At 41.1% G+C, this 24,984-nt stretch overlaps 1 protein-coding gene across 10 annotated transcripts in view; it reads right to left on the minus strand.

Moving 5' to 3' along the window:
* AHNAK (AHNAK nucleoprotein) overlaps positions 1-23,888 on the minus strand; it is a 42,871-nt gene extending 18,983 nt beyond the window's left edge. For all 10 annotated transcript variants that reach the window (XM_072118464.1, XM_072118465.1, XM_072118462.1 and 7 more), the window contains exons 1-3: positions 23,745-23,888; positions 3,108-3,185; positions 439-589 (exon numbers count right to left, since the gene is read on the minus strand). In XM_072118464.1, coding sequence (XP_071974565.1) covers positions 439-589 — 151 coding nt within the window. In that variant the 5' untranslated portion in view covers positions 3,108-3,185; positions 23,745-23,888. The remainder of the gene's footprint in view (positions 1-438; positions 590-3,107; positions 3,186-23,744) is intronic.
* Between the last annotated feature and the right edge of the window lie 1,096 nt (positions 23,889-24,984).

Below are 24,984 nucleotides of genomic sequence, written 5' to 3' on the forward strand. Positions count from 1 at the left end.
GAGTTGGAGTATAATTTCTTTCTTTTTCACCCCTTACCCAACCCCCTATATATTATCCACTTATCATCAGTGGGGTCCAACAGCTGGACATCCTATGAAGGTGGGTCCAAATTAATAAAACAGCAAGTCCAACTTGCCTGTCTATGGGACTTGTGGAGATGGCTTCAATTCTAAAGAGAATAATTGGAGCAGTTAAGCACATGATCGATCGGCTGCACCACTTCTTTAGGGGAATGAGACCCATTTTTGTGTGATCATCTGTCAAAACCCACTAATGGGGAGGACTTCAGTGCATAGTTTTCTGTTTTATTCTGTATAAAACATGGGTTATCTATAAGTTCCAATATTAGATTATGCATTTCATCAGAATTTGGTTGTATAGTCACCTTCCTACCCTAATGGAATAGGGGAGGCTGTTCTTTAGAATGAAGCACTTACCTTCACGAACAACTCCTGTCTTGGCAGCTGGCGAGTTCTGTACGAGCTGCTTAACGTAAACTCCTTCTGCATTTTGGTCAAGGGTGAGACCCATTGTCCCGCTCCCTTTCCAGTTGGGAAGCAAAAGCTCCCTGGTATCTTCCTCCTCCATCTGTAAAAAAAAAAATATTCATATACATTAGGGTCACCAACAAGCCATGTGTTCTGGTAAGTCGAAAAACTAAGATTTCCATAAATGCAAAATCAACCAAATTTTTAAATCTGCAACAAAGTCAGATGCTGCGTTCCCATTGCTCCCTATGATTCAACACTGCTCTAGCCAAGGGTCATCCTCAGTGATGGCAAAGATTTGGCTGCTGTTGGGTTGCTGTATTCCCATAGCATTGGGGGACATTACGTCAATAATACAAAAGTCCCGAAAACCCAATTTTGACTATAATTATTATTGGCACACACGTAAATGTAATTAATGTAAACTAGAGGCAAATTAGAATAATTCCATCAGTTTCAGCTCAGCAGTTTCCATGTGCAAGAGACGACAAAAATAGGTGTACTGTACCTTTAAATAAACCAATACCCAAATCTACCAGCAGAGGGGGTGCTAGGAGCAGATTAATAGTATGCTGAAGATGAACACATTTCATGACTTGTATTCAAACTATTGCAGATCTAAAATGGAGGTTAGGAGTCCGAGTCATACACAGTAACTTTATCTAGAACTAGCGATATATGCTTCTCAAATACTGCAATTAGTACATCCGAATTTTTCTTTTTCCTGAAGATGCTATAAGGTTGGTGAAGAGGCATTGTACATACAGAAGTGTGGTAGAGAAAGATGGTGTATGAACATCACTTTACAGAACAGGGTATGCACAGGGTACGCCACAGTGATTTCAATGCTAGAGGAAATTAGGGGCATGAGGGATTCACCTTCCTCTGATTAACCTCTCACATGCAACAGCTGCTATTGACCACAGCACGTGAGAGGTTAAGGGGTTGTCCACTTAATTGATCAGTGATAGTTTGTGTAAGGAAAAGTTATACACTTTTCCAATACACTTTCTGTATCAATTCCTCACGGTTTTCTAAATCTCTGCTTGCTGTCATTCGACATGTTTACTTCCAACGTATAGTAATCTGTCCATGGGTATGTGATGGACACGCAGTTGCATGAGCCCTTTGTATCAACACTCTCTGTGATAATAATGGCTTGTGCACTTGCTTGTCCATCACATAACCCTGGACAGGTTACTATACGCTGGAAGTGAACATAGACGCTTTCCATAGAATGACAGCAAAGAGAGATCCAAAAACCATGAGGAATTGTACAGAAAGTATTTAGGAAAATTATATAACTTTTCATTACACAAACAATATTAATTATTTGGCAAATGTGGACGACCCCTTTAGTGTATGTGATTGGACACTAACATTTATTAAGGCTGGCGGCACACGTGGCTGTTTGAACCCGTTTCTGGGCCGTTTTTAAGCAGTACATAAAAAAACGCATGCATATGTTTTTGACCAGTTTTACCAATCATCTTAATTAAAACGGGTTAAAAGCTGATTCGTTTTTTAAGTGACTTCTTAAAAACGGTCCAAAAACTGGTTCAAAACGCCACGTGTGCCGCTGGCCTAAAAGTGTCTGAGACCAAAACTGTTCTAGTTGCTGATGGGAACCAATTAGAGCTCAGCTTTCATTTTATAAACTGCTGTGGAAATATGAAAGCCGAGGTCTGATAGGTTGCCACAAGCTACTAGAACAGTCTTGCTCTCAGTAACAGAATAAATATCTCTCTCTCTACTATTTATCAGAAGTCTCTTTGAGCAGAACTGTTCTAGTTGTCCCTGGCAACCAATCAGAGTTCAGCTTTCATGTTCCCACAGCTGTTTATAAAATAAAAGCTCAGACCTGATTGGTTTCCATGGGCAACTAAAACAATTTTACCTCAGAGACGTATGATTTATGTTACACACACACACACACACACATATATATATATGTGTATATATATATATATATATATATATATATATATACACAGGCAGTCCCCGGGTTACATACAAGATAGGGTCTGTAGGTTTGTTCTTAAGTTGAATTTGTATGTAAGTCGGAACTGTATATTTTATCATTGTAATCCCAGCCAGAACCTTTTTGGTCTCTGTGACAATTGGAATTTAAAAATGTTGGGTTGTCATAAGAATCAGGATTAACACTAAAGCTTAATTACAGACACCTGTGATAGCTGATTATTGTAGCCTAGGACTAAAGTACAATAAATTACCAATATCCAGTGGTTCGTTTGTAACTAGGGGTCGTATGTAAGTCGAGTGTTCTTAAGTAGGGGACCACCTGTATATATATATATATATATATATATACAAATGTGATATTGCTTAAAATGCATCCCACCTTTAATTTCAAGTTCTTAAAGTGACCACCCACCTCGAAAACTAAATTTGATCATACATACGGCTTGAACAGTCAATATAGCTGGTCCCCTAAAGACAGGTGGCCATTTTAGGAGAGACGCATTGTGGAGGTGAATAAAGCAATCGATGCACCTGGAGCAGACCCAGTGGCATCCGGTATGTTGCCTGTTCACGCCCAATGTATAGTAAATAATATTTTTTTTTCGGATGAAGGGCTAACTGAATGCACTTTTTACCTTGATATCGTGAGTCGGTTACCTTCTACAAGACCTTGCTGGCTCTGTCTGCACGGTTGTTTGCATGAGGACTTCAGGCTGTTGAGACAGAAAGAAAAAAAAAGATGAGAGGCGCCGTCAGATATTCATCCCCCCCCCCCAACAACGATAAAAACGAGATTCTGTGTGTACATGTATATAGACAGACGGAGCAGGGTGTGGGCCTTTATAAAAACGTGGATATCCATAAAAGCCATGTGACATTAAACAAACCTCCCTGTGTAAATATTATACAAAGAATTGAAGATAGTTCCCGCTCCCATGACTCTGGCCGCACATCAACAGACCATACGCCCCAAATTATCCAGACACTGGATCTCTGTATGGAGCGAGGCTGGGTCTACCCCTTATCATCCCCCCAGTACTAATGGATTAAAATGCCTGATGCGCACAAGCTTGTCGCCAAGCCAAAGCCTAAGCAAACGAATATTTAACAATTATTAAAGGAGCACTGGATCATTGAAGGCCCAATGTAGCCCACACAGAGAGAATTTTTGCTGGATCCCTGGCATTAGGAAACTACAGGTGTAGCTTATCTCCCTTATATTGCTTGGCCAATTTACTTTTTGCAGGATATTAGGTAATTTACCAATATACGTCTATTAAAAGTTCTACACCGCTCTCATGATATGCAAAGCCAAGCCCCCTAGTTTCGAAATTACTTTTACCTCAGTGACATGTCATTCCTGTCTATGAAATGGCCATAAATGGACGATCATGTGACTAATTGTCCAAAATTTACCTTCCAGGACCATAAATTGGTATTCATGAACACAAGATTAAGATCCTGAAAGGTAGAATGGTTGTGGGCAGTCCTATATACTTTAGATGGTTGGCCAATTTCACAGAAAGCAGCAGGTCCAGTTAACATCTAATCTGTATGGACATTTTAGGCACCTCTGGTTGCAGCTTATTTCTAGCGGGAATAAAGCTAGACCTACGTACACACGAACGTATGGGGGATGTTTATACGGCCAATATACGTCCCCCATTCAGCGCTATGGACTCACGGTGCCCAATGGGTGCAGTACACGAGCGGCACCGCACGGTTCCGTACCCCGTAGAAATATAGGACATGTCCTATCTTTCTATGGAATACGGCGCATGCGCCATATATTCCTATGGAGAGGGGCGGGGTGGGCGGTGCTATCCCCCTCCGCCTCTCACCCATCACTGCCATGTGCCCACCGTGCTACGATACGGCGGGCAACGGTAGTGTGAATGTAGTCTTAGAGTAGAATATATTTATACAAGGATAGATACAGTTTGCAAAGATAGTTTTCTTTTATATAGAATAAAGACAATAAGGGCTTCAATAGAGCTCAATTTAGTTATCTGACAGTCCGATACTGTCCATTTATAGCAGTAAGTGTCGCATCAAATTTGGACCCTGCTGAATGTGGAAACACTAAGTTGACAATTTGTTCAAACATTTCCAAGAATGTTCTAAGAATTCCTTGGTGCCACTAATACTTAAACTGATAAATTGGTATATATAGAGAAACGGGGAGACGTGCCATTTCAGATAAATGACCCAACCATTACCGAAGCATGTTCCGTAACACAAGGTCCCAATAACTATCCACAATTAATTTTTAACCAAAAAGTGATCATCTTGAAGAAAAATAATAAAAAGATTATTGATGGGGCATTACTAAAGAGGGACTGTCGGGTTCCGGTACATGCAAGGACAGCAGATGTGAGAGGGGCCAAGGGAAACTACACAGCAACTTAAAAAAAATATAGGGGGTTATTTAAAAAAAGGAAGAAGACTTGGGTTTAGAAACAAAGCAAGATTGTTGTTTTCGGAGAACAGAGAGGCTTTGAGGTAGAGGAATGCAGGGAGGCCATGCAGAGACATGCAGGGGAGGTTGTGTGATCTAGCAGAGCTGGTTTATCCATGTCTAATACCACATATACCTCTCCGATTACAGAGAGGGAGAGGAGGGAATCTGCCCCCGAGTACATGTCTACAACATCTGCAGCTGATAAATCCCCCCACCTCAAAAAGAAGGAAAATATTTCTCAGATTAGAAATCCCCTCTATATCCCAGATTCTTGGAATTATTAATTGCCAACCGTCTTACAAACCACAGTTCCATCCATGGTAGTTACCATGACATTATTTATGGATTTTTTCCTTTCTAAAGTGAGATTGAGCAATATTGAGATTATGTTTATAGCCTAAGCTGCAGGGTAGATTATCTTTCAGGTTTATTCAGACAAGTATATTTTAGGTCTATTTCATATCAAAGAACCGTTGCTAGGAGATCCTGGAGAAGAGGAGAACAATTAATCAAGGAATCACGCCGTTTTTACGGACCTGAGAAGTATACATACGTTATGTAGACCATTACAAGGCTGAAAAGTTTCCTGAATAAGGCCTTACCAATATAACAATTCTTCATTTTAACCAAACTCTCCTAACCCAAATTCCAGCCTGAAATCTTTGTAGACATTCTAGTTGGTCCCTACTGGGTGGTTTCACAAAACTAATTTACAGCGGAGACAAGTGTTCATAAAACTTTGTCTTGCTATTAAAGTGCTGCACTTATGACTTTGCAATTTTTTTCCGGTCCGGGTGGTTTATTCAACAATTGCGAGCCAATAGGACAACCATAAAGAACCAGCTAAAGAACAAACCGTTCCAAAACAAGCAGAATCCTAATGACACGGATAGTGTAAATACATCCCATCACGCCAAATGCCCCAAGGCTGGCACATTAAGGATTTTTTTTTTTATTATAATACTTTTTATTTAGTTTTTTCCTTAAAATTTTACAATCTTACAAAACGGGAGAGAGAGAAATTCATCATAGTCTGTACAAATCAATTTCATATAGGTACATATCATCACCTGTATATACATCAATAAATAAGATTAAAGTTAATCATCCCCTACCCTCCTACCCTCCCCTACCCTCCCGCCTACTGACAGGAACACAAAAAAAAAAAAAAAAACACATTAAGGATTTTAGTAATGGTTGTGTAGTGGTCATACACATGGACAAACGTCAATAGGCAAGTACAAAAAGGAAAATTATGACACTCAGAGCCCTCTCTATGGGCACCTGCACCATCACCCCAACGCAGAGTTCGCCTCTTGCAGTCCCAGGCAGCCCAGGACACTAGAAGGAAGCTACAATGATAATCCAAACTTCTTCTCCTTCTTTCTACTGTATTGGTCTCCTCAGGTGCCTATACAATTTAAACATGTGACACAGCACGGAGTAATAAGTTACTGCTTAAATTGTCGCATCGGCACTTTGCGAAAAATATGTGGGTTTTGGTTGTAGTTTGGGCACTTGGCGTCTAAAAGGTTTGCCATCACTGCTCTAGACCTAATCATAGTTCCAGCTAGCGCTCTACTACACTCCATGCCAAAGAGGAGTCCATGTTTCAGGTATTTAGTATTTGGTTTACGGCTCCCACCTACAAGTTTTTCTCAGACATGGACACTTGTATATCATGTTTCAATAGTAAAAGATAAAAAAGACACATGCTATATTTAGCCCATCAAGCCCATCAGAGTTTGAAATATGATTGTCTAACCTGTCACATATGAGTGAAAGTCTTATGATAAAGTGTCACCTCAAAGTTGAATGGACTAAGATGCACAACACTATACAGAAAGGTCAAGAGTAGAATCTTTTGAGAACAAAAATCTAAGAGTATCCAAGTACAGACAATTGACACAACCATATAACAGCACTGGGCATAATACTTTAGAATCTAGAAGCCATAATGACCATATCAGGATCACGAAAAAGAAGTTCAAAATGGTACAGTTCAACCAAATGTTTGGTGAAATGTAATAACGCATTGTGATGGCCACTTGTCTGCATGCAAAGATGTCGGAACCATTTACAGTTTTACTAGTCTGGTTAAGAACGTTCCCAGAGAAATGGTTTATCCTTTGCCCCACGTTATAAAACATGTACGACTAGTCTGTAATCATCGATAAAACATTGGTAATGGCCAATATGGCCTAAAACATATGAGAGGAATGATAGCTTACTAGATGATTGTTTCTTCAATCATCAACCTAACTCTGTCTAATGTCCATGGTGACCTTTAATCTACACTCTACAAATATGGCAGCCAGATTACCATCTAAATTGCAATTAGGAATGTATTGTGACCATGGGGTTTATTTATATTGGGCAGGGGGGGATGAAAGGGTTGTTTAAGTGGAGTGGATTGTGTAAGAGCCTCACTCTGTCAATGCTGGATTCCAGGTAATGTGAGAGGCGGAATGCTCCATGGAATGTTTTGACGCTATTTTCATCTTAGTCACATGTTTTAGGGCACAGGGGGCAACAGGATTGTATGTCCACGAGACATTCAAGGGACATTAAGTGTCACACACAAGATGCCTCCTTCGGTCAGTCAGCATTGCAGTTACTAGAAAGGGGCTTCAGGACAGTATTTCCCAGAAATTTGCCAGAAACCAATCTGTTCCTAATTCCCGCTAATAACCTGAACGCTCTTCCTGATCTATCTTGGAATATACCATTATAAATGATCACAGCTTGCTGTATGTAAGTCACCTGCATAAGTGCACAAATAAAGCCTTCTGACTATGTGCTACTCATTTCCGCTTTGCTACCTCATTATCTTGAAACTTCCTGAGCTGTATGTCCAAAACCACCTGGGAGAAAATAGAACAATCTGCTACCTGACTAGGAAGTTACATCTAGTGATTATATCTTATTATCTGATAATCATTTTAGTTGCTGGGTATTAGTGTAGCAAAACGACTAGAAAAACCTGCTTTCTTATGGTCATACCAGAAGGTAAACTAAACCCAAACTACTTTGGGTTGTAGATGGAATCTAAGCAAAGGGTCCTGTAATAAAAAAAAAGCTCTCTTACACTAGGTATCCATCCACCCCTCCACACACTTGACCATTTTGCCAATTTCCCCCCTGCTAACAAAGAATAAGATTTACCATAATAATTGACACCATCGTTTTGCACATCAATATTAAGTCTCAGACAATTGTACCTAGAGATTACTCCACAACGCAATTTTTACAACTTTTTTTTAATAGATCCCGACCGATAAATCTAACATAACTCCGATCCCTACTTTGTACCAACTTTTAAAAAGTTGAGTTGGTGGTGCAAAAAAGTCTCAAATCTTTCTGCAAGCCTGACCGAAAAGTTGCACTGTATTTTTTACTTATCCCTTTTCCCTCTATCCCTTATTTAAGAACACCCAAGTTACAGACGACCCCTAGTTACAAACGGACCCCTGGATGTTGGTCATTTACTGTACTTTAGCCTCAGGCTACAATAAACAGCTATAACAGTTATCACAGGTGTCTGCAATTAAAGAGAACCTACCACCACGAATCTACCTATAAAGGTAGATCGGGTGGTAGGTGGTTGTAAGGGACGTGAGGATAGCTCTTTTTAGAGCTAATCCTCACATCCCCGCTAACTTTAGGTACACTTTATTAACCTAATATGTAAATTTCGTTATGCGGCTAATGGGGCGTGAAGTAGCCGGCACGAGGCTACACAGCGCGGCTACTCCACGCCCCAGTAGCCACATTACTCCTCCTACCCTGTTGCCTGCGGCCCTCGTCCGACAAGCCGGCTACTGCGCATGCGCAGTAGCTCCGGCCTCGGAGCTGGGACTACTCAGCCGTCGGCCTGCATTCTGCGCATGCGCAGAACGCCATCATGACGGACGAGGGCGCGCAGCTACGTCTCTGCTCCCCTTTTTTCTCTGTAGGAGCCTCCCTTAGGGTGCATCCACATGTTTAGTTTTTCAGATGCAGTTTTTGGGTGAGAACATATCACGGAGAGAAGATTCTCCTAATCTTTTTTTCATTCCAATCCTGATTTGGACATCAAAATCTGCATCTGAAAAACTGAACGTGTGGACGCACCCATAGCTTTTCCTTGGTGTGAATCATAGTGTTATATTTCTCTTGCAGCTGCTTTTTAACTACTAGGTAGTATGTACACATGTGTGTGTCTGCTACCAAACCCGCCTGCCTAAATGACTATCCTAAACCCGTAGTAGCCATAAAAATAATCCACTAGAGATGACCTACAAAGGTCATAAGCAGAAACAGGATGAGTTTCTCCCTACAATATACTTTTCACATTCGTGGCTAATAGTATCGTTGTCAAAAATATCTCCAGTACAAAAGTTCTGCTAAAATCTAACTTCTGCGACAGAAAAATTCTGTGGTTGCAGGTAATATTACTTGGCCTGAAGGAAACTCTCCCTCCAGACCCGGTAAAATCACATTCCTAAACTTGTGCAAATGGAGGACCAGCTCTAGGGCAGAAAAGGACATCATCTTCTGACACCACCCCTTTAACCATGGCATACTAAGGGCAAGCCGGGGCCTGTAGCTAACTCAAACAAAGCGCTTCATGCAGTGAACCAGCTAAATAAACATGAATATACAGAAGCCTAAATGATACCAGTAATTAACACTTAATATTACATAACGAACAACAGTGCCAATGTAATGATAGTATCTAGGGAGCGTCTATTCCAATTTCAGAAAACCAGTTACAGGAGTAAAGAAGCAAATCTAAAAAGTCTATTTCTAACTCATATGAACTAGGTAGCTAGGGAGGGGGAGCGAAGAGATAAAATTTGTCGGATACATCAAGAGCTCTAAGCCTGTGTGGGGCATTTACCAAATGTCGGACAGGGTCCGTGTTTATGGCGCACGTCTATAATTTTCACTGGTATGTTAGATTGTGGCGCATGGGGTTAATGAGGTGACGCACGAACAAAAATGGTGTAACCTAATTCCACATTCTTGAAGGTGAAATAGAACTTTTTGTAGCTATAAGTGTGCACCCAAAAAAACTTGTCGGAAAACTAGAAGCACAGGAAAAGTTTCCCAAGAGACACAAAAAAAATAAAATTGATGGGTGTCAGAAAAGCACCAATATTGTGGCGCCTTCAATACTGTGACACTTCATAAGTAAGATGGGACTGGCACAGCAACGCAATAATAGATAAATGGGCTTGGATTTCAGTAGCTAAATTACACCATACCCTGAACTAGTGATCTACGTTTTCTTCATTAGGAACATAGAAGGTAAATTTTGTCCAATTTGGCCAATTTTAGCAGAATCAACAACTATGTAATGTGTATGGAAGCATGTGCAGGCGTGATCTAGTTAAAGGAAATCTACCTAGAGAATGCTGTAGCTACATTGATGCAGATACATATCTTGTTTAATCCCCGATCCGAGTGGTTTTGTTTTAAAAAAAACAATTATAAAATTCAGGACCTTGGTTTGCATGCTGGCTGCCATTGATAAACACATTACACTGAGCTTCCTGAACTGTCCAGAAAGGACTAATCAACCTGAGCTTGATAACTCATATACAGCACCTGGGGGGGGGGGGGGGGGGGGGTGATGGCCGCGATTGATTACTTCTGCCTGTCAGGGTCAACTAAGTTAGTACAGCGTTCTCAGGAGCAGTGCCTGCTCGATCTGAATGAATAACTGGAAGCACATGCATACTCGATCTGAATGAATAACTGGAAGCACATGCATACTCGATCTGAATGTATAAGTGTAAGCACATGCATACTCGATCTGAATGTATTACTGGAAGCACATGCATACTCGATCTGAATGTATAACTGGAAGCACAGGCATACTCGATCTGAATGTATTACTGGAAGCACATGCATACTCGATCTGAATGTATTACTGGAAGCACATGCATACTCGATCTGAATGTATTACTGGAAGCACATGCATACTCGATCTGAATGTATTACTGGAAGCACATGCATACTCGATCTGAATGTATTACTGGAAGCACATGCATACTCGATCTGAATGTATCACTGGAAGCAGATGCATACTCGATCTGAACGTATTACTGGAAGCACATGCATACTCGATCTGAATGTATCACAGGAAGCACATGCATACTCGATCTGAAAGTATTACTGGAAGCACATGCATACTCAGTCTGAATGTATTACTGGAAGCACATGCACACTTGATTAAGATTAAGGTGATTGTATGGGGAACGTGGATGTATAACTGATGCTTGGTGCAGCTCGCCTGTATGGACGGCTTGTTACAATGTATACTTTCTCATTCTCTGGCTCCTTTACTGCACACAATTTGTTTACAATAGATTTGGTGTCACTTCCGCCCTCTACAAGGTCACACATGGTGGCAACAAAAGGTGTACTGCCTAAGGGGGACACGCCTAGAGACACACACACCAAGATAGATGCTCTAATACATAGATACACAACTCTGCACAATATAATATACACATACAATTCTACAAATACACAACCAGATACACCCATATATTTCCAAAGAGCGACACACCCAAAGACAAAAGCACATAGCCAAGCATATTGGTGCACACAGCTTAGACCTGATCTCAGATACTAACATAAAACTTCTGGTAGTGTATACATGGCCACAAGTATCATAGCAGCTCTCAGCAAGGGAGGGTTTCCTGGCCCCTGCTGTGTAAGACTTGGAAGGGGGGGGGGGGGGTTGCTTGTGACCTGGGCCCGAATTATTTCCAGATGTTATTGGAAGAAGCACAATATCCTGATAACACTGTGCATATAAAGAGCACACAATACAAGGAGTATATAGAACGTAATCTTGCACTGCATAGTACTAGCAAAAAAAGACAATAAAAAATACTCTGCATCTGTGTTGAGGGAGAAGGAATGAAGACTCAAGACTGTGAAAACAGAAAGAAACACATAAGTCTGTTTCTTTTAGAGACCGCACCCATGCACAAGGCTTGTCTGCAGAGCATCGCAGCTGAGGGACACATGTTGTGCAGCCTCTGCCAGATCTTTATACAAGTCCACAGATAAACCATTATTGATTCCATTTCAGGGCACCCCAGAGACTCCCCACAGCTCCTACAACACGTCTACATTCAAGTCAACTCTGTTCTGCTGACTTTCTCCGTCTGTCTTTTCCACTGACTTCATCGATTTAAGAGATTTACTGTAGAACTCAGTGTTAAAGGCCAGACTGTATTGTGCGGCATTCTTGTAAGATTACAGGCAGATCGAAGATTATAATACTATCTACTACATATACAGGGATCATATGATAGATGGAAAAAAATGATACAAGTAATGATTCCACTATGGAGGGAATAGAAGCGGCGGAGTACAAAATATTTGGGATATTGGGGCCTATTTACTAACGTTTCCGGTGGACTTTCCGTATTTAGAAGGGGATTGTGTAACATGCGATCGGATTTTGGCGCAGCTGCACTGGCTATCATGGGACAGAAATCGGGGGGTGGGCCATCGGGGGATCCGACTGATTCGGACTGAACGCAGGATTTAACATTCAAATTGTGTCGCAAGACATGCACTTACATGCACCGGGAAGAAGAAGGTGAACTCCGGCGGACCTGAGCAGGGAAGCAACACATGCAGAAAATCGGGCGCACAATCTTAGTGAATCGCGGCACAGTGCATTCCAGTCGGACAATGCACTTCGGGTGAACTCCTTCGGCTGGATAAGTAAATGTGCCCCATTATTTTTACCAATAAACTATATGACCGAAACTTTAAAACTTGAATAATACAAAAAAGTAAAAGTAAAATAGCTGAATAGCCAAAAAGTAAAGATGACATGGATAGTATATACAGGGTTAGGCACAACCAGAATTCCTAAACCCCCAAAATCAGCTGGGTAAAGAAAAAAGGAAAAAAAAGAGGAAAAACAATGACGTTCCTTCCCCTCCCTGCCTTACCCCATACAGCTCACCTTCCTGAGCGAAGGCTATACACATTGTTGGAATTGCAATGGAGGGTGTGTACCATAAAAGCGAGAGCAGCATGCAAGGGTCAGGCCTGTTTACCTAAGACTATGGACAGTGAAATGTTGCACTATGAATGGTTTTTCGGGCAGAATTGTTTACATTACAATGTTTTTAATGACTTATTATGAGAGATAATAGAACTCTGATGATACTATCCAAAAAAAATAATTTTGTGGGTCCAGCAAGAGGCTCAGGGGCTTTCAAGTGGTTGTTTAAGATTATTAGTTTCTAGTTTCTTAGATAAAAGTACAAATATTGTTTTAATTTTTTAATTTATTAGTAGGGTTTGGGCCTGAAATAACAAAATAATAATCTTATGCCTCTCACCTTTGTTCCAGTGCAGCGCCTCCTGTTACCTCCAGTAACAGTTTGACTACAGTAAAAAGTCAAAACCACTGCAGCCACTCACTGGCCTCATTGTTGCTCTGCTCAGGTCACTATTACGTTGGGTTCACACTTTGTTTCCTTCCATTTTCAAGGGCTTGTGCGGTGATAGCCAGTTAGGGATTATTGACAGGATAGGGTCTTACTAGCTGATCTTGGGGGTCTCAGTGATGGGACCCCAATGGATCACGAAAACGAGGGGTCTGCTGTACCCATGTTGCACCTGAGATGACCAGAGAAGTCAGTCGCGCATGTGTCGGCTGCTCCGTTCAGCTCAATGTAGCTGATGCAGATAGACGAGCGCCATCACTGAGACCCCCCAACTTGTTATCACTGGACAACCCCTTTAAAGTATTCCTGACCTATTTTCTTGCCCATGACTGAGACTCCCACCAATCAGCAAGTTAATCCCTATACTTTGGAAAGGGCCTAACTTGCTATCTCCGGACAACCCCTTTAAGTATATGAAGGGAGAATTCTTGACCTATACTTTTGTGATATACAATCACAAAGCTGAAAAGTATCAGTATATATATATATATCAATATATTGAATCAACTGTAGTGATGGTAGTAGGAAGTACTGCACTGGTCCGGAGGGGAGGAGGAAGGTAAGTAAACGTTTGTTTGTTATATTATACCAACCAATACTAATAGATTAAAATATTCATTAATTCCAGGCATCCCATTTAATGCTCATCCAAGGAGGAGGTTGTGATCCTAATTGGATGCAGCGCATACACTCCACAGCCAAGGCTCTGCGCATGCAGTAATCAGCGGTTTGTCTAAATACCCCCATATTGAAAAGATTTGGCAGGTTTGGGGACTGCCACTAACAATTTCCATAGTTTACAACCCCAAACAGGCTCCTATGAATTCATACACCGACAAGCTAACACTAGAGGGGAAACAAAGGCCACAAAAGGTAACGTAATACTTGGCAGGTATGTAAATGTGTTCTGTACTATTGTTGCTTTACCATCTCTAGTAAAATTTGGTGTTACACAAACTTCTCCAGTAATTGGCGGAATGACGAAAAGTCATAAAAATGGAGACGGCTGTCAATATAGGTTTATCAAAAAAACCTAAAAATATCTGCCCTGAAAAATCAAAGAAACAAGTGCTTCCAGTATAAACAAACACGAGAGAGCAGTTCCTGCGTCCCCACGTTACAGCCTACACGTCTGTGTTTATTTTCCTCCTACAAGCAGCACACGCTGCTCCTCATACCACATACTACTAAATACTGGTATCCCGGAAAGGGACAATGACAAACACAATACTGGAGTTTTATCATTAGTGTCTGAGGTAAAACTGTTCTAGTTGCCTATGGAAACCAATCAGAGATCAGCTTTCATTTTATAAACAGCTGTGGAAAAATGTAAGCTGAGACCTGATTGGTTGCCATGGGAAACTAGAACAGTCCTGCTCTAAGACACTTCTGATAAATCTCCCCCAATATGTTGGTAGAGTCGTAGTAATGGGGTCCTAGAGAGTGGGAAAACATATACACAAAGCTGTGTATATAATGGGGAGGTTAGATGATACTATGCAAATCTATTGTATTCAAAAAGACCATTGTGTTAGGGCAACATAAGCCAATAAAGTGTTCTGTGAAACGATCTGACCTCATATATTAGAGATACAGGGATAGGTGTACAGAGCACACACACTGAAGGGTGCGTATAAACCGGGTGCCAGAAGGGTGTGCTATTATTTGCATAAGACTGTAATGCACACAATCGCAGAGATAGGTTATCAAACACATTTATCAGCACTCCTGCTGTATACACAACTCTCACCCAAGATCTTTCACACTTCTAATAACTTCACTCTCAGCCAAACATCTAAATAGCACTTTATCTACTTCATCCAATATACAATATACCTGTCGTATCAGTGGACAATAGGATTTATATTACATTTATATTCCATCAGAGGATCCTGCCTATAATAAGGACGGACACACACAATAGGATAACTGAGGGTCTAATGCTCATTCAATCTGACAGCTATCACTCTGGACTCCCCCATATACACGCACGCTCGGATGAGTGTGACTATCTATCTACCTTGACATCTATTGGGACACCCACTACAAAGTAAATGGCATATTCCACAAAGTCATAAATAAAACAAATCAGCCATGGAAAACCAATAACTATAATAACTTTAGAACACTTTTGGCCACTTTCATGAATACATTATGTAATAATAATCTACTTAATTATTAGGTCACATGTCTGATAGCAAGAAGTAGTCAAGTAATTGTTAATTTTAAAAAAACCATAACAATCAAATTAAAGTAAGTCTCAGAACTCAAAATCGAGAAGATATACACAGATCTTCAACAGCTTTGATTTATGGAGGAATAGACTCATGGAGGTCTTGGAAGACTTTAGCAGCAAATCCTCATGGTTGTAAAGTGAGGCCTTATTTCTTATCACCATATTACAAAGAGTATGAACCCGATTGAGAGATTTGGGGAATTTGAAAACCAAGTCACCAATCCATGGTTCTGAAAAGAGTTCAGAAATTTGTAGTAGAAAATTTGTCTGTAGGATCAGACTAGACAAGCTTAATCTTCAAAATCCCTCTACATCTCTGTAGGACCTGGCCACTGGTTACCTGGCTGTCCTTCCACAGATCATGTCTGGTATCAATGTCTAAGTGTACTTCAAGATAGCACTTCTAGATAACTAGACACAAAGAGATCCTAAAAATGGTTCCTGGAATTGCCACCAAGGGCATTGTCTGTTTTCAATGTTCTTTACACGACCTTAGGGACAATCTCCCCTCTGTTTTCTAAAAATACAGTTGTTCTGGAGAGGGTAGTTTTGCAAGGGTTCTCCACACCCATAGAGGATGGACCATCATTCCCAAGAGCTTTATGGACAATATCTTTGCCTACATCCAATCCTATATAATGGAGTCAGTTCTCTTCATGATCCATCTACTTAACTCCTGACACTTTGTAACCTTCCCAACTCCAGTGACTTCAATGGCTATAGACAGACATTTTGGTATTTGCCCTAATTAGGGTTTTTAGCTGGTGAGAAACATCACCACTATAGGACTAGGAAGATATTAGTGATTGATGGCCCTAAACAAATGGCACAGTCTCTGTTTTTAGAAGCTACCCCATAGTAATAGATAGATGTGAAGTAACTCAGTAGGCTTTATAGTTAAACATCTTAAACCCTTGAGGGGCCTCAGGGTATCGCTGAGCTGCACCCAGTCGGTGGAATTCACTGCTCCATAGTGACTTTCTAACATTCCCTATAAACTTTTCTATTCCAAGAAATAGATCCTACGCCAAGACCCAGCCCCATCTCAATGTGACAAAGACAGATTTGCGTAAAAGTTTTTTAACCACTCGCTTGCAGATCCTTAATGCAAAGCTAGAAGTTCTGGGATTGAATTTCTGAAATCTTACATTGCAAGGTGTCCACCAATTCATGAAATGATCCAATAGAGAACTTAACTGCGTCTTCACACAAAGCAGTTCTCAATGACGGTTGTTTTTCATGTGAATTTCTGCAGCCTTCCAATAGAGTTGGTATTAAGTTGCAGAAACAAAACAAAACCTGCTGCACGTGAAGGCAACCTAAGGAGGCCATCACAAATCTGGACATGTCTGAATTAGTAAATACTTGCAACTTCCATTAAATAACTATCCTTATGCACTGTTCATTGCTTTATGCATTGTGGTCAGACTTAAAGTAGTTTTTTAGTGGATTTAGAATTAACATGAGATTTAATTTGGTGTGCCTACCGATCCTGGCACATCGAGAATAGAAGAGGAAGCAGAACTCTCGGCCATGATCATCTGATCAACAGAAAGCCCTTTGGGACCTTTTATCTCATATTGATCATCAATATTACCACCCAACAAAATCCCTTTATGGGGTTAAACCCTTAAAAGGCAAGTCACTTTCTTTGTATGTACTGTGGTGAACCACTCTCCAGCCTTTGTAACATGATAACAAACATAAAAAGCAACAAACAATTACTAATAGATCAGAGGGAAAAGGAGAGTAAAACATGGGGACATTGTAAAGCCAAAAGAATGGCCTGAAACCAGAAGCTACAGAAGTTTCTCCTGAACTACCATTAGTCAATTATTCTGCATCACTGCATAAGTAATTCCCATAAACATCAATAGAAAGTGTTGCTGGAATTCTTGTAGAATGGTATGAGATGTACAACACATACAGATTGTACCGCCATCGGCAAAAAATTCACTTTTACATTGAAATGTTTTTGAGACACAAAATGCAAAAATAAAAGAATGGAAATTGGAAAGATCAGGAATAAGATGTAAAGATATATTCGTAGAATCACAAGCATTCCTTGCCAAAGAGAATCCTATAGGCCCCGAAAGAAAACTAGACATAGAGGAGAGACACCATTCATAAATCTTAAGTCCTCTGGTCTTTCATCCCATTTAGAAACCTGCAGCCTCCCTCCAGCCTAAAATGATGCCTTGGTCACATATTTCTGATAACTATCTAGTGTGTATTGGGGTGAGGGGGGTTGTTGGCTTCCTAAATCTCCTCCAAAAGGGATCAAGGTATATAACATAATGAACAACCTCAGCTGCCCGATCCTTTTGGTCCTGGAGAGATAAGAAGCTTTCTTACCTGTCCTTAAGTTGGCCGAGAGCCATCTGGTTAAAAGGGGGTGTCCACTTTCCAAAAACAAATCAATAACCATGTAATGGTGCCATCTTAGAAACTGATGGAGCACTGAAGAAATTGACATGTTCCTATGCCATTTGTGACATTTTTTGGAAAAGCAAACAGCTTCCTTAGTTAGGTTAAGGACGATCCTCAGCAAGGTTTAGGGTGATCCTCACCAAGGTTTAGGGTGATCCTGGTCAAGGTTTAGGGTGATCCTGGTCAAGGTTTAGGGTGATCCTCAGCAAGGTTTAGAGTGATCCTTTACCGAGATTTAGGGTGATCCTCACCGAGGTTTAGGATGTTCATCACTAAGATTTAGGATGATCCTCACCAAGATTCAGGGTGATCCTCACCGAGGTTCAGGGTGATCCTTACCAAGTTTTATGGTGGTCCTCACCAAGGTTTAGGATGATCCTCATCAAGGTTTAGGGTGATCCTTATCAAGATGATCCTCACCAAGGTGTAGGGTGATCCTCACCTAGTTTTAGGGTCATCCTCACCAAGGTTTAGGGTCATCCTCACCTAGTTTTAGGGTCATCCTCACCTAGTTTTAGGGTCATCCTCACCTAGTTTTAGGGTCATCCTCACAAAGGTAGTGGCTCTTTTAAGGCATGAGTATTATTTATTGAATATTGAAAAATCTATGGCAAGAACACAACACCTTTCTTTACATTCATATTTTCGTATTCTCTGCCTAAGAAAAATTAAGTAGCTTAAGGCTGAAGTAAAAGGAGGCGTTTGATTCCAGAATTGTGCAATTATTTTTTTTCATCTCCAAGTCAGGACATCTTATTTTGCAACAAGCATTCAGCATTGACTCACTTTATCATCATGTGACAGAATGTGCCCTATGTGTCCTTTGCCAGTCGTTCTTACAGACTTTACTAGGAGTCTTATGATGTGTCTTGTGTATTCTTGGGTGTGGCCATAATAATACATCAACATTATGTCCCAGAAGCTGCACCACAGTATTAGGTGAATGAAATGCTTCTGCCTACATGATTTTGGTTCAGGAGTAGAGGATATGAAGGGATTAACCAGTTGTAGTACGGTTTACCATGTCAGTTGCAGACCGGAGTAATTGGAAAGCAAAAAGTCAACCTTGGTTAAATAAGCCACGAATGTCAGATGACAATATGGTAGTCATATATATTGGGGCACATTTACTTACCCATCCCATCGCGATCCCCGCTGTGCGTGACGAGGATTCGGATCTTCCACGATTTACATAGCTTGTGCGCCCGATTTCCTGCATCCGTCACTTCCCCGCTGAGGTCTGCCGGAGTTCACCTTCTTCTTCCCGGTGCATGTGAGTGCTGATCTTGCGACACAATTTTGTTTTTAAATTTCGTGGTTTGTCCGGCGTCCATGCCCCCCGATGTGTGTCGCATGCAAGCCGGTGCCAATGTGCCACAATCCGATCGCGTGCACCAAAAACCCAGGGCAAAACTGTAAAAAGTCGTGAAACCCGACCAAAATGCGGTGTTTGGACCCTTAGTAAATGTGCCCCATTACTGTTGGTGGGTCAGCCATTAGTTGAATCAGAGTAATGAAACTATGATGTGCAGAAGTTGAAGTTGGCAGTGAATTTCCGTAAAAATTAGCAAGGATTTCTTGAGTCACGGAAAACCGTCCAAATACTCTAGTGCTTCCATCTACACATTTTGGAAAGAAAACTAGCCACATATTTTCCATTGAATGTTCGGACATTGACCACACCTACACTGATAGTGGAGCTCAGATCATCAGGATTGATGTTCTGTCCATGAATTTGGTCGGAAAATGTATGTGGTTACCAATCTCTACCAAAATAAAAAAGTTACGACCATCTTTAGACCTAAAAGTCTACTTAAGGTCACCAAGTCTGATCCCCACAACCAAGTCTGTGAGAACCGTAGTGTTACAATTTATCAGATAGGAATAGCCTTCTGCATGAATGATCCTGTAAACAGGTACGGAATGAATGAAGAAAAAGATATGGATTAAAGAAACATGAGTTATCGTGTTTACCAAGGGCGAGGTAGAACAATGCTCAAATTAATACTCAATTCACCGTCAGACCATGAGTCATTGCTATGGAGACTCATTCATTACAGCGAATGTCTGCAGTCTTGTACAGAACTAATATGGTTTTATATCTTTGTACATTTCGGGAACCTCAATGTCTCAGATGTCAATGCAAATTGAGGAAGAAGAATACTCATAAAATGCATTGTACTGAGCTTCTCTGTGGTACTAAATCCCATGTTTGATCTAAGGACCCTGAAGCCATGAAAATGCTATCCAATCTAAAAGCAGCATATAATAGAGCAAGAAGAGCTGAACAACTTGATATAAACCTACACTAGGTTCAGAAGTCCAGAAGGAGGTACTAATCAATAACCTGGCCTTCCCTCTACGAACATGCAAATCGAAGTCAATGACAGATAGGAACGCCTACTGGACTCCTATACATACTAAGAATAAGAAGTAAATGAATATATGATATGTTATACTTCTTATAATTCTTTTCTTATAAAACTATAAATCATATTAATCTACTCAGCTCCTCCTGCTTTATACATTATGCCTGAAGATAGGACACTATGTACAATCTACTTATCTCCTCCTCCTGCTCTATAACATGCTGCCTGCAGATAGGACACTATGTACAATATGCTCAGCTCCTCCTGCTCTATACCATGCAGCCTGCAGATATTACAGTGTGTTTAATTTACTCTGCTACTCCTGCTCTATACCATGCTACCTGCAGCTAGGACACTACTTTATGTATAATTTACTCCGTTCCTCCTGGTCTATAACATGCTGCCTGCAGATATTATACTATGTACAATCTACTGTGCTACTCCTGCTCTATACCATGCTACCTGCAGCTAGGACACTACTTTATGTATAATTTACTCCGCTCCTCCTGCTCTATAACATGCTGCCTGCAAATAGGACTCAATGTAAATCTACTCATTTCATTCTGCTCTATAACACGCTGCATGCCTATAGGACACCATGTACAACCTGCTCAGCTCCTCTTGCTAGTAGTGTAGATTTGTACCGTGTTAGCCATGGAGAGCAGAAAAAGAGTGAAGGCTAACTGAGCATATTTCAGTTAGTTAAATATACTCAGTTAGTGTCAAAAAGGTATCGCCTTTTTTCTTTACGCTTCTACAGCTCCTCCTGCTCTATAACATTCTGACTGCAAATAGGACACTATGTACAATGCCACAGGTTCGCTTTCACGTCACAAGCTTTTATAAAAGTTTTATGATACCTACTCTATATTTATCATTGATTTTACTACAGACTGGATGTATTTGGAGCCTGAGTAATGTCCAGCAGGAAGACTTTATGACTCCATTCACTAGAGCAATCCGAGTCTTTCCGTCCATCAGCCATTTAGCCATGTACTTGTAATGTGAGATTTTAATTCACAATGTTACTCATTCCCAGTTTAGCTATTGCAAGAACCACACCCTGAATCTTGCTCTCTCTCCTCTGCAGGATTATCAGATTAGGAGGACAGAGAAGAAGTTACACGTCACTGGATGCGCCCAGGACACACTCTTCCAAAAGTTTTATCATTGCCAGTCCCTTCGATCTGGCGTGCACTTGCATTGGCGAACAAACATGGTATGTATGAGAACAGCTCAAGATGTATAGACCATGAGCGGAAACGTAACTTGAAGCTGCTGGGCCCCAATGCAAAATCTGTTCCAGGCGCCTAACTATATTCATAGTTCTGGTCTAAAAACGGGAAGGGACACTTTATTACATGGTCGTTGCAGCCCGAAGGGACACTTTATTACACCCTTGTTGCAACCAGACCCTTTGAGTTCCTCCCCCTGATCATGAGGTTTCATAGAAACTGAATCAAAGAATAACTTTTGCAATCACTTTGGAATGTGCATCCATAGATGCTACAATGTATATTCCTATAATTCCAAAGTTACTTAGAAGTTCTCCACTCCTCTCTCCTAACTGAAGAGCACTCTAAATTCTTCTACATAGAAGGAAAGATAAGGCAAGATAACTAAGCTTCTCCAAATTCTTCTCCTTGAAGATGGTCACATTGGCAAGACAGATGCAACTATATATTTACACCTATAGTGACACACACGTGTGCAGCCCCAGAGTGGGTTCCCCATGCGAATTCCTTCCCTACCGCCCCTCCTCCTCCTCCTCTCCCTCATACACCCCCTCCTCTTCTCAGACTACAGAACTGCTGTGAGTCACTCAGCTCCCAAACCAACATTCCTGAAGGATTCTGGACAGGGGCCAGTACTTCCAGACACACCCAGAGCACAGCAATATACAGAAGAGAGCCATAATATACAGAGCAGCGAGAAAAGCCAATACACAAGCTCGGCTTTTAGTCACATTATGAATACAGAAATATACAGACAAAATTTTTAAGTCTCCCCCACCCCACCCGTACTTCGGCACACCCCTATTTCCATAGTGCATGAGTTGCCAAGAACTTTTATGAGGGTGAAGGAATTTGAGCAGCGCAAATCTGTCCATTCTAGTTTTAGAGGCCAGAAAAAGTTCAAAATATTTTCAGTAAAAAAAGTTCTTAAAACTTTTTTCAACTCCTTTAAAGTTATGGCATCAACTTTTGGAAACTTTTTTAGATTAACTTTTTGAAACTTCGAATCCCCCCCCCTTCTACCAGAATCCTGAATCACAACTTCTCGTACCCTACCCAGGTGGAAGAAAAACTTCCTTAGGCACTTTCTGAGTAGGCACCGCACCTTTTTTTCTCTCTCTCTCTGATTACAGCTCTCATGGCATTCACACCCAAAAATTTTGAGGGAGATGTTTCTGCCAATGAGAATCAACCAAGAGAACCCCTCCCTTCCAAGAGAACATACTGGGCTCTTAGGTGCACCACAGGACTCCACGTTATTATTATAGCTGCTGTTTAATACATTATTAATTATGCTTCTGTAAATCTATGACAAGCTTTTAAGTAATGCACAAGGGGAAAGTATAAAAAGAAAGGTGATCTAGAGTCATTATTTGAAGGCTCATGGAAACAAGTCAAATTAAATTATCCACCTGGTATAATAATAAAATTCAACAAAATAATAAATATAATAATAAATAACAGTAATAATAATACAAATTAAACAACACAACTAGAATAGTCACACAATAAAAAGTTACAAAGACACAATATAATACTGTAAATAATACCAGAATATTATATATATCCTATATATATAAGAACCCAACATATTCCAGCAACTCCCTCCCCTCCATTCCAAAATCTCCACCAGGGGAGGGTGTGGTGCCTCAAACTTCTGTGTTGTAATAGCCACAGAATCCAGTCCAAAGCAAACATGGCCAAATAATGCAAAGGCAGAGACTGGTTTTATCATGTATACAATAGGATAGGTGGGGGTAGTATAAGTACACATATACAAAGCTGTAGGTAGGTGCATGTCCATAAGAAGCTGCATACGTGTATTACACTCCAGGGCATGCATGTGGCTTTCAGGGCACAAAAAGGGCAAAGGTGGCATTTTTGCAGAGAAATAAAACAACAGTTCTGACTTACTATAGACAGTGGCATCATATATATATTATCTTCACAAGTAAAGGTCCTGCATCTTGCAGCAAAAAAAACTTCGGAAGAAGGAAAATTTAGGAAGCAGCAAGTTTTGTAAGATGCGGAGAGGCTGTGTACATGGCATGGAGCATGCAGGCTGCTTACCTGTGTGGTCCTTGGCTGGCACAATACGTGCAGGGAGCCAGCGGCTCTGGTCTGCCTTGGGTAAGCAGAGCTAAGTGATGAGAGCAGGCAGGGCAGGGCTGCTATACTGCACAGTATGGGTGTGTCTGTGTCCAATCCTGGAGAGTAGGCTGAGCCTGCCCTGCCCAGGGCTATGAGCCTGCTGCCTGCCTGTACTCATACTGAGCTGCACTCACACCTAGGCACCAGGGGCTGCACATCTGGGGGGGAGAGTGCACTGAAGATCGATTACAGAACAGGATTTCCTAAACTTTAAGAAACTTTTTTTTTCTGTAGCATAGCTCAACTCACGGGCAAACACATCACGGGCAGGAAACCTTTGTCCAAACTATGGAGAGATTAGAATATATAGCAATACACAGAAAGATAAGAAATAAAGTTTGTGCCGTGTTAGCCAAAAGCAACTGAAAGATAATAAATAGGTGGCAAAATTTAGGCAACAAGTATATAGTAAAATGATGCACAGCTATTTACCCAGTGCAACATCTGGACCAGACTTCTCAACTATGATAATATGTATATACAGGGTCGACTCCTGGGTTCAGTAGGGCCCTGGGCGACAGAGCCTCAGTGGGCCCCTTTGCAGTGAACTTATGTGGTGACACAAAAAATTCCAAAACTAGAACAGTTTCCTGCTCCCTAATATATTCCCTAGTTTATCCTACCAAACAACCCCCTTATGGTTATTTTATTTAAAGCCCCCCTCACCCGCTAAGGCAGTAGTGGCGAACCTATGGCACGGGTGCCAGAGGTGGCACTCGGAGCCCTCTCTGTGGGCACCCAGGCCATCACCCTGCACAAAGGTCACCATTCAGGACTCCTCCTCCTGCAGCCACAGGTAGCCCAGAACGTGCCATGTTCAGCACTATTTTAAAGTGACTTGAAGAGTAAGGGAGGAGCAAGGAGGAGTGGGCAGAGCTGGACTATCATTGAAGCCCCATCACAGGGCCTGCAATTCATCCTGTTAAGGGGACCTTAGAGGGAAACTACAATAATAATCTAAATTTCTCCATCTTTCTACTGTATTGGTGTCTTCAGGACACCAATACATTCAAATCTGTTACACAGCAGGCAGCAATAATTTACTTTAAATTGGCATTTGGCACTTTGTGAAAAATATGTAGCTTTCGGTTGCAGTTTGGGCACACAGTCTCTAAAAGGTTCGCCATCACTGCCCTAAGGATTCATTACATACAACCCC

This window comes from Engystomops pustulosus, chromosome 7 (assembly GCF_040894005.1).
Source record: "Engystomops pustulosus chromosome 7, aEngPut4.maternal, whole genome shotgun sequence".
NCBI classification, from domain to species: domain Eukaryota; kingdom Metazoa; phylum Chordata; class Amphibia; order Anura; family Leptodactylidae; genus Engystomops; species Engystomops pustulosus.